The 16276-nt window shown below is 44.7% G+C and overlaps 2 protein-coding genes across 5 annotated transcripts in view; one reads left to right on the top strand and one right to left on the bottom strand.

Moving 5' to 3' along the window:
- The window catches only part of COLEC10 (collectin subfamily member 10), a 529589-nt gene extending 522643 nt beyond the window's left edge, over nucleotides 1–6946 (bottom strand). Inside the window, exon 1 of one of the 2 annotated variants that reach the window (XM_088844772.1) lies at nucleotides 6860–6946. The gene's annotated coding sequence lies outside the window, so the exon portion shown is untranslated. The remainder of the gene's footprint in view (nucleotides 1–6859) is intronic. The other variant, XM_088844770.1, reaches the window with a different exon arrangement.
- Nucleotides 6947–7159: 213 nt separating this feature from the next.
- SAMD12 (sterile alpha motif domain containing 12) overlaps nucleotides 7160–16276 on the top strand; it is a 480276-nt gene continuing 471159 nt past the window's right edge. For all 3 annotated transcript variants that reach the window (XM_088844767.1, XM_055431826.2, XM_055431828.2), the window contains exon 1: nucleotides 7160–7319. In XM_088844767.1, the coding sequence (XP_088700893.1) occupies nucleotides 7307–7319 (13 nt within the window). In that variant the 5' untranslated portion in view covers nucleotides 7160–7306. The remainder of the gene's footprint in view (nucleotides 7320–16276) is intronic.

Below are 16276 nucleotides of genomic sequence, written 5' to 3'. Positions count from 1 at the left end.
ATACTGGATTAGGGTGGGCCCTAAATCCAATGACTGGTGTCCTCATAGGAGAGATTTAGAGACACAAGACAGACTCATGAGGAAGAAGACCACCAAGTGATGATGGAGATCTGTCTCGCTGCATTGCTGCAGCAACAAGCCAAGAACTTCAGAGACTGCTAGCAACCTAGACGAGAAGCTAGGAAGAGGCAAGAGATGATGCATGCCCGGAGCCTGCAAAAGAAGAATGGCCCTGCCAACACCTGGACTTCAGAACTCTAGCCTCCAGGACCAAGAGTAAGCCACCCAGCTTACAGAACTTGCCCATAGCAGCCATAGGAGGTGGATACACAGTCATGGTAGAGATTGAGGATTTAGCCCATCCTTCATCCTTCCCTGGCTCACATCCATTCCATGGCTTCCTCGTGTAGTTCCTCTAAGAGATTGGCCACGTGACTCGCTTTGGCAAATAACACCGGGGAAGAAACGGCAGTGCTCCAGGGCTAAGCCGGGCCTTAACATCTTGCATGCTTTTGCCCTCTTGCTCCTCTGCCATTACTATGAGAGTGGCTTCCCCTTTCAGCCTGGCAAAGGGTTCCTTCAATCTCCCCACAAATCTGCAGTGAGGAGCACAGCGGCACGAGCTTCTCTGACCTAAAGCTAAGCCAGCAAACCAAGCCAAGCTGAGTCTAGAGCAACAGAAATCTTCCCCGCCCCATTCCTGTCCAGAGCCTGGGTCTGGACCTATGTTGTGAATACCTGTTTGGCCACGGTGTGATCTGGGCAAACACTTTCACTTTTCTGCCTTAACTGTGAAATGAGGGGGCTTAGATTAGCTTGTCTCTAAGTTATTACTTTTTTAAAAATTGGAGTATAATTGCTTTACAGTGTGGCCACCTCATGCAACGAGTTGACTCACTGGAAAAGACTCTGATGCTGGGAAAGGTTGGGGGCGGGAGGAGAAGGGGACGACCGAGAATGAGATGGCTGGATGGTATCACCGACTCTGTGGACATGAGTTTGAGTGAACTCAGGGAGTTGGTGATGGATAGGGAGGCCTGGCGTGCTGTGATTCATGGGGTCGCAGAGAGTCGGACACGACTGAGCGACTGAAGTGAACTGAAGTTATTACTTTTTTAAAAATTGGAGTATAATTGCTTTACAGTGTGGTATTAGTTTCTGCTGTACAATGAAGTGAATCAGCTATGTGTAAACATACATCTCTCCCTTTTGAGCCTCCCTCCCAACCCCACCCTATCCCAGCCCTCTGGGTCATCACGGAGCACTGAGCTGAGCTTCAGGAGCTCTATAGCAGGTTCCCACTAGCTATCTATTTTAAACATGGCAGTGTACATGTGTCAGTGCCATGCTCCCATTCTGTCCCACCCTCTCCTACCCCACTGGGTCCACAAGTCCATTTATATCTGCATCTCTATTCCTGCCCTGCAAATAGGTTCATCTGTACTATTTTTCTGGAGTCCACATACTTGCATTAATACACAATATTCATTTTGGAATTGATGAAAATGTCTACTTCTAAGAGTATGGAAATTAAAACAAACAAAAATGAAGTGTGAACTTGCAGTTTCATGGGGGAAAATGGAGACCTAATCATCATTACGTAGCTTATTCACAAACCCCTTCAGTCAGGCATTATTTATAAATGCAGAATACATGTATTAAATATTCATTATGTGCCAGAGTGCTGGTGACTGGAACATCAAAGGTGAGCAGAACTAGAGTCCAGTCCTGTCCCCGTGGAACCAATCGAGACCCTGACACTACTTAAATGAAGCAGAGGGAGTGGAGAGGAAGCCAACACTCACGAAGGTGCGACAGGACTCAGTGATGCTCTGCTCTATATAAAATGGATAACCAACAAGCTCCTACTGTACGGCACCGGGAACTCTGCTCAATGTTATGTGGCAGCCTGGAGGAGAGGGGACTCTGAGGGAGAATGGATACATGTCCAAGGGTGGCTGAGTCCCTTTGGTGTCCACCTGAAACTATCACAACATTGCTAATCAGCTATACTCCAATATGAAATAAAAAGTTAAAAAAAAAAAGATTCAGTGATGGGTTAACAAAGCAGGTAACAGAGGAAGATGCCAAGTCCCCTGTTGCCTTCTTCTCCAGACATTTTGGTCTCTATCCCTTTAACGGATTGTGCCATAGAAGCTACAGATTAGAATCTCCTGGAGTACTTGATGGAGAAGGAAATGGCAACCCACTCCAGTGTTCTTGCCTGGAGAATCCCAGGGACAGGGGAGCCTGGTGGGCTTCTGTCTATGGGGTCACACAGAGTTGGACACCACTGAAGCGACTTAGCAGCAGCAGCAGCAGAGTACTTGAAAAAAAGGAAAACAGCACTGGGTATGGGAGGCCTACCTCCAGAGATTCAGATGAACTTTGTTAGCATTGGTATTATTATCATTTTTTCAGTCTGTCTACACCCACAAAAATGGGACAATAACTGCCTGCTTTAACAGGATGTGCCCTGTGTTAGCTTCTATTGCTGCATAACAAATGAAACACATAAATTAACACAAAATAGGCAAATTTAGCAGCTTACAACAGGCTGGTTTATTAGCCCCCAGTTCTATAGTACACACGGTTGAGTGGACACACCTGTGTTCTCTGCTCAGGTTTTACAAGACCTAAATCAAGGTGTCTGGTGGTTTGGAAGCTTATCGGAAGTCTCTGGGAAAGAGTCCATTTCCGGACTCACCCAGGTTGTTGGCAGAATCCAGTTTCTTTTGACTCCAGGGCTGAGGTCCATGTGCCCTTGCTGGCTGCCTGCCGGGGCCCTCTTTATCTTCAAATAAGTAACCTGAGTGTTGAGTACTTTTCATGCCTAGAGTCACTGTGAGTTCCTCTCCTGCCCTTCTCTTTTGCTTCCAGCTGGAGAAAACTCCTTGATTAGACTAGGTCCACCCAGATAATCGTCCCTTTTAAGGTCAACTGGGTCTCCTGCATGCGTGTGCTTGCATGCTCAGTCATGTCCAACTCTTTGAGACCCATGGACTGCAGCCCACCAGGCTCCTCTGTCCATGGCAAGAATACAGGAGTGGGTTGCCATGCCCTCTTCCAGGGGATCTTCCTGACCCAGGGATCAAATCCACATCGCCTGCATTGGCAGACAGGTTCTTTATCATGAGCCACCTGGGAAGCCCCTACTGTGCCTCCTCACAATGACAGGACTGCCATCACATTCCCAGGTTCAGGGATTATGGCACAGACTCTTGAGGGCCATTTCTAGAAATCCAGTCTCTCATATATCACATGAGTCCAGACAAGTGCCTGGCACACAGTAGGTCCTCAAACCATACTTGCTAAATGGAATAGAACTATCACTTTGCTGTGGCAAAGGATGAGAAGGCATAGATAGAGTGGCTGATAAACAGATCATTCATCAATTAGTTAAATCTAAGCATATTATTCTTTTAAAGAAAAACACATTCTGTGGAAGAGTTCTACAAATCATACATAAACAGCTCTATACATTTTCACAAACATTATATGCATGTGAACACACACCTAAACAATCAGAATATCCCTAGTACCCTAGAGGCCCTCATGGACACGGTCCTAATGCCATAGATCAGTTTTGTCTATTTTTTGAACTTTGTATAAATGGAATCACACAATATGTACTTCTGATTGGTTTTTTTTGTTGTTGTTCAACATTCTGTGTGTTGTGATAAGTAGCCTCTAAGATGACCTCCAATGATCCCCTTCACCTGGAATTCATGATCTTGACTAACCCTCTCCCCTTGAATAAACTTCTATACTGCAAGGAGATCCAACCAGTCCATTCTAAAGGAGATCAATCCTGGGTGTTCATTGGAAGGATGCTAAAGCTGAAACTGCAATACTTTGGCCACCTCATGCGACGAGTTGACTCACTGGAAAAGACTCTGATGCTGGGAAAGGTTGGGGGCGGGAGGAGAAGGGGACGACAGGGAATGAGATGGCTGGATGGCATCACCAACTCTGTGGACATGAGTTTGAGTGAACTCCGGGAGTTGGTGATGGACAGGGAGGCCTGGCGTGCTGTGATTCATGGGGTCGCGGAGAGTCGGACATGACTGAGCGACTGAACTGAACTGAACTGAACTAATAAAATGGTGCTTCCCAGGTGGCGCGAGTGAAGAACCTGCCCACTAATGCAGGAGACGTAAGATAAATGGATTTGATCACTGGGTCAGGAAGATTTCCCTGGAGGAGGAGCTGGCAAGCCACTCCAGTATTCTTGCCTGGAAAATCCCAAGGACAGAGGAGCATGGCGGGCTATAGTCCATGGGGTCGAAAAGAGTCAGACATGATTGAGCAACTGAGCACACACGCACACACACACACACACACTCTATTGGATACCATATAAATTAATTTATCCAACCTATTGTTGATGAACATTTGGGTGCTTCCAGTCTGTAGTTATTACACAAATAATGAACATGGCCATGAATAGTCCTATATGTCTTAACAGTCCTATAGCCAAGAACAGTCCCATATGTCTTTCGGAGAAAGATGTGTATGCACATCAGTCTGGCACACACCTAGGAGTGGATCTGCTGGGTCACTGGATAAGGATATATTCAGCTTAATATGCCAAATGGTTTTTCCCAAGTGGTTGTATCAATTCCACAATGCCAGTAGTACATATGAGTCCTTACTGCTTCACAATCTTGCCAAGAGTTGGTATTTTCTTTTTTGGGAGGACCATTCTAGTGGGAACTGTTTTTGTTCCCCAAGGTTCTCAGGTAATATTAATATTCAGCCACAACTGAAAATCCCTGCTTACCTATTGTTTCCCCTTTATTAGGCTGAACCACATGAAACTGCTGTATTTGTAGGATTTAAAAAGGTAAATACTGGCTATTTCTTGTGGCTAAACTAATGATTTCTTCACATCTTATTTACATTTATGCTAAAAATGAAACTCAAACTGAAATGCACATCAGTGGGGAAATAACAACTGGAGCTTAAATGAAATTTTTAAATTAAAAATGGATTTCAGTGACTTGTACATTTTAATACTAACCAGATCCTTAAAAGCTTGAAAACAGACCAGTGATGTGCACCCTCGCTGCCAGTCAGAATCTCCTGTGGGTTTTTAAAACTTAAGTGTCCCTGCCCCAACATTCAGCAACCCTAAATCTGTGAGATTAAGGTGAGGCTAAGAATGTGTGTTTGTAAAAGGCGAATGTACAGACAAGGTTAAGAACTGTTGATACCACCTGTCCCAGGGCTTTCTTTACCATTCATTCAATCTAAGGAAATACTTAACAGTTTGCTGATTCTATATACTTGGAAGAGAAGTACTTGTGTGTTAGTTCCTTTTGGACTTTAGAACGCTGACCTGCACATCAGGTTGGAAAAATTATTTTGCCCTGAACAGGACACTCTACTGTATCAAGGATGGAAGGCTTGGATTTGACTTGAATACAGCTCTATGAACTCAGAGTAAAAAAGTATCACCAACAGCATTTCCTGGTTACACACAGGTATTTTTTAAAAGAGCCCAGACACAACCATGTTATCCAATAGGGGGACTAAGCATACACTCAGTGACCATAAAACCAGGTGTGCACGCACACACCCAGAAACAAAAATGCTCAGTTAAAAAAAAATTATGACCAAGAGGGACAAAGAAAATCTAAGCAGTCATCATGACAGGAAGAATCGGATCCTTGTATTTCCTCAAAGTTACTTTCCAGAGTAATTAAAAATGAAATATAGGGCTGGGGCAGATCATCTAGGGACTGAGTGGAAGCAGTGCCATATGCAATTCTGAGCTCAAGGCCTTTTCTTTTATTTCAAACTTTATTTATTTATTTTAAATTTTGTATTGGGGTATAGCCGATTAACAATGAGCCTTTAAAAATCTTACTGGAGTCCTGAGTCAGATTGGTTCCCAATGCCATTCCCTTACCTCTGCCAGCGATAAATGCATCTGTATTTTCACATGAAGGGGAAAGAGAAAAGTCTGGAAACTTCATTTTTATCAGTATTTACCAACTCTGGAATTCTACTGCCTCCAGCGTGATTCTTTTTCCTGTCTGCTTATAGCACTCCAGCACCTAGAGTCAGGACACACGTGCGTAAATTGAAAGAACTCACTGCTGCTGCTAAGTCACTTCAGTCGTGTCCGACTCTGTGTGACCCCATAGACGGAAGCCCACCAGGGTCCCCCGTCCCTGGGATTCTCCAGGCAAGAACACTGGAGTGGGTTGCCATTTCCTTCTCCAATGTGTGACAGTGAAAAGTGAAAGTGAAGTCGCTCAGTCGTGTCCGACCCTCAGCGACCCCACGGACTGCAAGCCTACCAGGCTCCTCCATCCATGGGATTTTCTAGGCAAGAGTACTGGAGTGGCTTGCCATTGCCTTCTCCGGAAAGAACGCACTAGATGGTTTTAATTACTAGCCTCTCTCAACAGATCGCCAAGGGGCTCCCAGGCCAGCCAAGCTGAAAGCCAGCACTCTTGGAATCCAAGTAGTTTCCAACATCTGACAAGCTCAGGTGGAATCCTGGTTCCTAGATTTTGTTCCTAATAACCCCTTGGGGAGATGCCTGTTCGGAATTCTCAAGCCATCTCGTATCCCTACGCTGCTTAGCCACCTGAACCACCTGGAGGATCAGAACACAGTCCTATCACCCAGCAAGGCTCTCTCTAACCCACCTCCCAGGTCTTAGAGGAACAAGTTTCAACCGCGCCCAGCACAGCGGCTCTCTGGCCCAGGCGGAAAAACACACCTGGCCGGTGACTCTGATAACCTCACTAATTAGGTGGCCAAGGGGGTCAGCGACAAACCCAGAAGGTCACACCTCAGACCCCTCCGCCCCCTGCCTCCCGCAAGAGCCCTGCCAGGTGCTTACCCTCTTCTAATCGACAGGGACGATCTCAATCACGGGTCTCTACTCCTGGCGCGGAACGAAACCCCGCGCGCGACATCTTGGGAAATGTAGTCCCCGCCTCCCTGGGGTCCCCGCGTCCACCCATGAGACCCCCCACCCAGAGGGATTTCTCTGCCTGGGTCCGATGAAACCGGAGCTGCCATCCCACTGTGGGGGGCGGGGCCGTCCCCCACGGAGGACTCGGGGTGCTTTCCCGGGTCGGTGGGAAGAGAGGAAACTACAGTTCCCAGGCTGCTCTGCGCCGAGCCGGGAGCCGGCAGCCTCGCTTTGCGTGACCGCGGCAGGTTGGTCCTGGAGCAGATGAGCGCAGAATATTTAGGCGAAAACGCGAGGAGGGGGTGGGATCGCGGGGCAGGAGGAGTATCTCCGCCAAGAAAATTATGCATGCGTTAGGGAAGCTCTGAGAGAATGGCTGTGGAAGGTAAGGGACGCTTGGGCATTTTAAGCTCCCTCTTAACGCGCGCACCCCAATACACACATCCCCGCTGAAGCTTGGGGAACCTGGGGAGGAGAGGAAAGTGGGTGGTGGCGAGCGGGCCCTTTCCTCTTAACACCTCTTATTGGCACTCACCTGAGCTACGGAAGGCCAGTAGGCGCTTTATTCAGTTGCTTTAGAAAGACAAGTAGATTGCGCAGGACTCTAGGGTTGGAGGCAGAGTGTCCTTACTGCGAAACGATGTGCTGGAAATGGGGGGAAAGCCCGAGAGATCGCCTTGAGATTTCAGCCCCGAGGTGCCCTTTTTGATGCTCCCCACCTCCCGCCCCATACAAGGAGCCAGCTCCTTGGCCTCACGGCTGGTACATGCTCGCTTTGCCCACCCCAGCTCCCCGCGCCCGCACGTGGGAAAGGACCCTCACCAGGTGCGTCATGGGGAAGCATGGACTGCTATTGGGTCGAGGGCCCCACGTCGTGTGTACCCAGAAGCGACAGCAGTGGATGTACTCAGAGGGTGGAGGTGTCCCTACACCTGCCTCTATTCATACAACCCTCCCGAGGCTGGCAGAGTTTACAGAAACAGTCAGGGATGAGGGCAATCAACCTCTGCGATTGGGGTGAATCCTCTTCTTTGAAGCCCACCTTCTTCTTTCCTCATATAATTTTGGCCTTTGGCTTTACAGTGCGGGCTCTATGTTTCTGCTTCCTTTGAACTTCCCGGTTGAAAGCTGGGATGGGTGGTTTGTATGGAATCCCAAGTTTTCATTCAGATTCACCTTGGAAGACTGGCTTTTTTGCTGAGGGTGATTTCTGGGGGGAAAATGTGTGGGCCATACGGGTTTATGATGTCACACTAGTAGCCAAACTGTGCCTGAATGATGAAGTGAAATGAGCATGAAACTAAAGGGGAGCAACCTATCATCTCCAGAATAAAGGTTCCTGAGTGTGGCTCAGGTCGTAGAGGAAATGGGTGTTGGAAAGAGGTCATGGTTGCCAGTTGTGGCAGGCTCCTTGCCAAGGGGAAATGAGCCTGCTCCTTGGAGGCCGGAGGCAAGAAGAAACCATGAGAGCTTACTGACTTCCTTCTCCCCTCCCCACCCCAGGTGAGAGCAACTGAGCTACTCTGACTCTTGTTAGATTACTCTTGTTAATTACTTAGCAACTTGAAGAAGCAACATCCCAGCTCCTGTAATCAACATCCATTAACTTGGAAGACTTGCTTTTGGGCTAAGGATTGAAGACTTCCCCAACTGGGCACTTCTATCTACCTATCTACCTACCTTTAATGTATATATTTGGCTTTTAAATTATTTATATAATTATAAGTTTATATATATGTGTGTATATATATATATACACACACACATATACATATATATATATATATGCATGATCCTCTGGAGAAGGAAATGACAACCCACTCCATCCCGTATTCTTGCCTGGGAAAATCCCATGGACAGAGGAGCCTCCTGTGCTATAGTCCATGGGGTCACAAAGAGTTGTACAACTTAGCTTCTAAATAACAAATCGTATAGTGACTTTGAAAAAATAACCAGGTTTCTTTTCCATGCAAATGTAATAGTAGAGTGAGAATCTGACTTTTTGCATTGTTACAGTTGATGGTAACTGAGACAAGACTTTAGATGAAAAAAAAAAAAAACACCAAGATAAGGTTCATTGAGCTGAGGCCAAGGGCAAGCTGACCTTCTGGCACCCTATTTCACCCCTCAGATGACATGATATCTTCTCTTTCCTACTCTTCTGTGTCCTCAAGTGAAGGGCACTCCCACTGGTTGCCAGTCCAGGGTGTACTTGAAAACAATTTCCTGCTTGCTGGAAGAAGTATAGAATTAGTCATATTTCTTGTCTGATGGGTTATTATACCAGTGAAGCCAGACCTTACAAAAACAAAGGCTTTGAAAGGAAGTATGCCTGGACTGTGGAAAGCTTATTTTATTTTCTAGTGGCTTGTTTGGTTAAAGTGGCTGTCTAGTAAACAGGAGATCCTGAGCTGGAATCACAATGAGGCTTCAACTTGAAGAATAAAAGAAACATTTTAAACTTTGGCTGCAAATATTCCTGTCTCTGGTCTTTACAAAGGCGGGCTTCTTGGTTTGAACTTGGTCGTTCCTAGCTACTCTCACTTGGTCTTTCAAGGTGCAGGGTAAACTCCTCTGGGAACGTGTCTCAGCCCTCCTGTCCCTCTGACTTCCGAGTGGTCCTCCCAGTCTGTGGGAAGTGCCTCTAGCGTTCCGTTCCCTTAGCTCCTGTTTTTCCATCCATCCTAACACTTGCCTTAGTTCACATCTCTCACTGGACTCGAGTGAAACCGCAACCCCTTAGGAGTGAAGACCGTATGCTTTTGACATTATACTCCCAGTCTATAGTATACTACCTGACCCGTGATAGGTATTCAACAAATGCTCGTGAAATGCATGGGGAACAAATCCGTGGAGCTTTTGTAATTGACTCCCTAAGGGTGCATGGGACTTTCTTAGGATTTCTGAGATTTGAAGGTAGGGAGGCTTTTAAAGGAAGTGCCCCCTCTCTTTAGTCTTCTGATGCTCAAAGGCTCTTCTAGAGCAGTGGTTTTCATCTGAGAGGGATATTTCTGCCTAGGGCATGTTTGAGATAATGCAGGGTCTGGCTGGATATTTTGTGCCCATGGGCCAGCAGTGCTAAATGTCCTGCCATGCATGGCCTTTTCATACAAAATTCCCAGCCCAAAACCAGGGAACAACCAGTTTCCCCAAGCTCACTGAGAAACACTGAGAATAAGGAATTTCACCAGTGGGAATGGTATAGGAAATATAATGCCTGTTACTTAACATCTGAAATTTAGTTTCTGTATCTGGAAAAAATAGGCACACTACTGTTTAGGTCCTACTAAAGTTGTGAGTATTAAAGAAAAGGGCTCATTAAGGGTACCCAGAAGGTGGATTCTCCGTAACTGTTATTTGTACTGCCATCCTTCTTTCAAAAAGCAATACTGTTTGGAACCTGTTTTCTGCTCTGAATTTTCACTTATTCATGTCAGTTTTTGTAATTAGTAACAAATTAGAAGGTTTCTTTTTTCTTGCAATGTGTAACCTGTTTTCTTAAGTAAGCTTGAACTTGTAAAAGTGTTAAGAGCAAGTAAGTGGCTCATTCATTTTGCTGAACCTGTAGCTTTGAGTTTACATTGAAAAGGTGATGCCATCTGTGTATTTCATGGCTAGCCTGAGTTAGGTTTTCTTTGAATTAATTACAACATCCTAGGTGTAGTCCCTAACCTGGTTATGATCCCAGTCTTATACCTCTGGGCAGCTTAAAACTGTGCTTTCCAGCCACAGAATGTGTTGTGGTCTGCATTCAGATTGAGATTATATGGCATCCATTTTCTTCTTAAAAACATGTTGTAAGAAATTACTCCATTAAGCTGGATAACTGGGACCTCTAGAAAGGAGGTAGCCTGCAGAAACCAAGAGTAATCCATTCTCCATGGAGACTGTGGAGACAGTTGTATCCTTTGAGACACTTCTCTAACACAAGTTGTAGGCAGAGGGAAAAAGTAGATTTATCTGGCATAGTGTTGTATCCACCTCTGTATTCCAAGATTGGCACCTGGCACTTTGGCGGACCTTAGTAACTTTTTCTTGAGTGAAATATTGGGTTAGCCCAAAAATTCATTCAGGTTTTTCCATACAGCGTTATGGAAAAAAGTAAATGCACTTTTTGGCCAACCCAATATAAATGCTTCGGAGCAAAAGAAAACGTTTCCTACCTTGATCCCCATTTCCTCTCCCTGCGTCATCCTCAGCTGTATAAGAAAAATGGGATGGAGAAATACTATATATATAGTGTTTCTATTCCAGATCTAATAGAATAATAGTTCCTCTTCCATTGCAGAAAAATGAGTCCCAATATTTATCACCCCTCCAAAAAGATTTCCAATAGAAGGCTGTGTGCTGTAAATGACATTGGGCTAGGGGATCTGCATTGTCCATCTAAAATGAACAAGCTAACTTACCAGATAGCCTCTGATTAGTCGTTCAGTGCTCACATTCTGTAGTTTTTCTCCTGTGAAAGAGTAACAAAACTGCCCATCACCAAAATATTGTAAGGATAAGTAATCCTAACAGTGGCTGGGGAAAGAGGAGGAAACAAGATAGTTGGAACCTCGTGGCAAAGAGAAGCAGTCATGAAAAGTGACTCTGTACCCTGCTGGCCTTCAGAACTCAGTCACAATCACAATGGGAGATAAAAACGTTGTCTTGATTAGAAGGGTACAAGAGTTATTTTTTTCTAACTTTGGACTGGATGGTAAAGTGTATTTGCTAATACTGCATCCCACCAAGCGAGTTTACCCCTTACGGGAGCGCCTGTCTCTGTGACATTGGCAGCGTGGACCGCAGAGAGGAGATGGGCTTCTGCAGCAAGTACCTGGGACCTAGAGAGAGAGAGGCCCCAACTATGGATGCCTTGCTCCCTTTCACAGGCTTGCGTGTGTCTACTTGTCTTCTCCTCGCCAGAGGAGAGCCCGTCGAGAGTGGAGAGAAACCAGCAGTGCTCTCCTCTCAGATTGCCTCCCACGGCACAGGAATCAAGGAGGAAGATGGCTATCTGGGTGCTAGCCCACCTCCAGTTTTTCTAGCTACATTTCCATGGGGGGAACATGGTTTTTGTGCACTTCTCCTTGGTGGGGCTTCTTGCTTGACCCATGATAGACTCTCCGTGAGGTTGGGTGAACTAATGAGTCAGTGAATGAGTGGCAGACTGAATGGATAAGCTTATGGGTGCATCTGATTTCTGCAGTAGGCCCCATGTTCTTCCCAAGGAGAACCCTTCGCTGCATTCATCTGCAGAAGTGGACGTTGTAAAGGCAGTGCAGCCGTCAACCTGCTTCCCTTGTGACTCTGCACAGCATCCCGGGGTCACTGTTCAGCTACTTGCTACTCGAGTCTCCTGCATTTCACTTTTCACCAAGGGTCTTTTTTTTTCATCTTTTTGAAATATTTATTTTGTTCTATATCCCACAAGATCAGACTTTCCTGCAGCAGCAGCTTCAATCAATCACTCTGTTTTAGGACTTGAGAGTGATGAATGGAAGCCCATCATGGAAAGCTCCTGTCCAGTGACTGTGCATGAAGGAGAGGTGGGGGCCCTTGCCTGACTTCCTGCCACTCCCAGCTCTTTTCCTGATCTCTCACTGATTGGACAGGACTTCAGTCTAATCCTGCTCTTACCTGGCCCTGCCCTTGCTAATTCCTTTCAGTCCACCCTTCTTTCTCTTCTGTCTCACTGTGCACTTGGGCCAGAAGGAACCAGGGCTGGTGCTAAGAAGGTGAAGACGTGTGGAATATGTGATAACATGTATCCTGTGTAGCTGTGTTCCATCCACATGCTGAGTGAGCCACAGTAAATGCCCTGGGACACATTATAGGAAGGGCAGCCAGGGATCCAAAGCCTCTTCCTGTTCCCTGGGGAATAAGCATCAGACATTGTACATTTGGTGAATTAGGAGAAAGAGAAGAAAATTGTGGACTCTCTTTCTCTGGCATGGGGCATTTGCTGTTAATAAGCTGGAGAACATTGCCTGTGTGCAAGGAACTCTAGTAGATTTCGGGGGGAGTCCATAAAGAAGAAAGCTTAGCCTTCCCCTGTGTCCACTTGGCTGGAGACAGATGAAAGCTGAATGATACAAGTGCTAAATAAAAGTGCAAGCAACATAACGTGGGAGGTCTGAGAACAGACGGAGCATTTAGTTCAGAGCTGGACGGGATGGGATGACCTAACCAAGGGGACCGCCTTTGAGTGAGCTTTGGAACACAATACTCATGAGTGGGGGATGGGGGAAGGACATAGAACAGAGGGCTGTGAGTGGGATGTGTGTTCCCTAATGGCGTTCCCCCCACCAAGTTCTAGTGTTGTGGCTGTTTAGCCCTCTATGGGCAGGGGAGTGAACGGGCATGTGCCTGTCACATCTGGTACATTCCTTTTCCTATGGGCTCCATTATCCGCTTGGCCAGACCTCCAGCACTCCCTGCAGTCCAGTTGGATCTTGCCTGTGGTCCTTTTGTCACAAGAGTGAGCTAGGAAAATTGCTCTCCTGATTCCTCCCCAATTTTCTGATGTGGATGTCACAGAACTACCAGCTCAGAGCTGGCTCATAAGAGCACACTTGGCTATATTTAGTCTGATTTTTCTAAAGTGTGGGTGCGAGAAGCTGCTCGTATAGCTTGCCTCCCAAAGGAAGAGCACACAGGGGTGGTGGTTGGGTGACAGGGGGCCGCCTCACTGCCTTCTCTTTGCAGCCTTTTTCCCAGGGCACCTGGTGCTGGGAGGAACCAGCTGGCAAGTTCAGGTCCTTTGTTCCTCAGCTGCTGTTGATGCTCTGGAAGGTGTTTGGTGCTATTCTGTCCAGAAGTCATTTTTATAGCCCAATGGTATTACAGTGTCAGTATATTGGCTGCTAATGAAGGAATACAGATCCTCAGAGTTGGGATAAGACCAACAAAATATAATAGGTAAAATAAAAGCCATCCTCACTTTTAAGTGTAGTATTTGATTTTATTCATTATGTGATTCCCTGACATTAGGAGGTTAAGAGCAAGAAGTAAAGTGATCATAATTGTTGTTGTTCAGTGGCTAAGTCGTGTCTGACTCTTTCCGACCCCATGGACTGCACCACACTAGGCTTCCCTGTCCTTCTCTATCTCCCAGAGTTTCCTCATAATATGAGTGTGTTTATTCACTAGACTCAACACTTAATCTCTCTCCACCAAAAATTTACTTTCCACTCAACACTCACAGCTTTGTAGATTGGGCTCTCTTAGTCTGATAGTTGCTCCGTTATACAATTGTAAATGCGAATTGACTGCAAAGAGAAATTTCAGATCATGCGAAAGAGGAAGAAAATTCATGGACTCTATGAAAGTAATATTGGAAAACTGACAGAATGAGACAGCTGTGACCCAATTAAGATTTGGCTTAGTTAGGCCAGGTAACCATTAAACAAGAGAAAATTGACCTACGATGCTGATTTGGTAGGAACTAAGGAAAGAATTAGACCAGCTAAGGATTAAGAGACTTCTCTGGTGAAAAATGATGCCCTGAAATACTTTGGGGAGAAAATGATCTCCTTTATAAATGGGCTGTGAAAAGTCAAACATAAAATGAAAAATGTTTTGTCCTGCAGACATCAATCTTATTGGAGGAGCTATATAACAAAAAATTTGATTTTTTTTTGTTTTAAAAATTAACAGATACTTAATATTTTAATCTAAGTTGGTTAAACTGGAGATAAAATCTCCATTTCTCTCTCCAAGAATCATTCAAACTGTTTCACTCTTAATGTTTGAAACTTAAGTCTGTATTTCTTTCCCTCTCTGTTCTGCATTAGTACTTTAAAAAGTTCAGATTATTTAGGTATAATTTATATTCAGTAAAATTTACCTTTTGTAGTTCTTTGAGTTTTGACAAGCATATACAATTTATTCAGTCTTGTAGCCATGAAGAAAATCAAGTTCAATTCCTACACCTTGAAAAGATTTCTTGTTCCCTTTAGTTACACTTTGTTCACAGTCTCTAATAAACATACTGTTCTGAGTATACTTTTGCCTTTTCCAGAAGGTTATATAAAATATCATATACTCTGATAAAATGATATCATATCCTATATTGCCATTTGAGTCTGAATTCTTTCATTTAGTATAATGCAGTTGAAATTCATCATTCACTCCTTTTAATTGGTAAATAGCAAGCATTCCGTTGAATGGATGTACCGCAGTTTATTCACCAATAATATGTTTAGATTGTTTCCAGTTTGGGGTAATTATGAGTAAATGACTGTTAGCACCTGAATACAGGTTTTTGTGTAAACATAGTTATTTCTCTTGTATGAATAGCTCAGAGTGGAATTTGAGTCAATGTGTGTTTTAACTTTATAAGAAACTGCTAAACTGCTCTCTAGAGTTACTGTCTCATATGTATTTTTCTCAATTTGGATTTTTTTCTCTATTAATCATCTGGTCATAATGAGGACCTCATAAGAATAAGAGAATTACATTAATGGGGACAATTAGAAGGAAACAGTTTTCCAGAAGTGAGTTCCCTGAGCTGTATTATGGAAGAACATGCAAGTAAAGCAGTGGCAAATATGTATCTTGGTTTCCAGGTTAGTCCAGACTTCAAGGATGGACGTGGCCTGGAAACATCACTGGTTTTACATCCAAAAGAAAGCTGTTAAATTCCCTTCATAATAAAAAGTAACAAGAATTTGCCATCAAGTTCTGGATAGTGATTTTTTGTTTTGGTGGTTGTTATTGTGGAAAAGCTGAAAAGGAATGCAGCTCAGATGAGGAAGGGCTTCCCTTTGGAGGAAAATTGGGGAAGGGCATGCTTGAGAGGCCATAGATGAGTTGAACTGGAGCAGGAAAATTTTACCTCCTATCCCTGGAAGGAATTGGTCTTGTCTGCGAAGGGGAGTTGCCGGTGGAGCCAAGGACTCGATTTTATGAAACCTGAGAAAAGGTTAATTGATTCAATCTCTAGTGATTTAAATTTTAAGTGTGGCTGTGTGTGATCTGATTGAAAATTGGGTCTTTCATGAGCTCTCCCTTTGTACAGTGGGGGCAGTGCTTGATTGACCTGCAAAGACCAGATTTTGCTCAGCCACAAATTAGATGGAGGGCTTTACCACGGAATTGCTTCCAAGTGCAAAACATGGTTTTGGAGTTATAATTTGGGTATGGATGCATTAGGATTTTCAGAATTTCCCAGTGGTCTTTGGGGTATTTGAGTTTGGGATAGCCCAGAATTTGTATGATACATGGTTGCCTTAACACAGTGCTACCCTGTTGGAGGTTGTAAAATGTCAGTTTAGGGTTTTTGTGTTTGTTTTTGAGAAGGTGCCTTTGCATTACATAGAGGTGAAAATATAGTATTAACCAGGCTTCAATAGA

Source organism: Moschus berezovskii, chromosome 16, assembly GCF_049115385.1.
Source record: "Moschus berezovskii isolate FMDL1 chromosome 16, NW_MosBer_1.0, whole genome shotgun sequence".
Classification (NCBI taxonomy): Eukaryota; Metazoa; Chordata; class Mammalia; order Artiodactyla; family Moschidae; genus Moschus; species Moschus berezovskii.
This window is presented reverse-complemented; position numbering and strand designations above follow the sequence as displayed.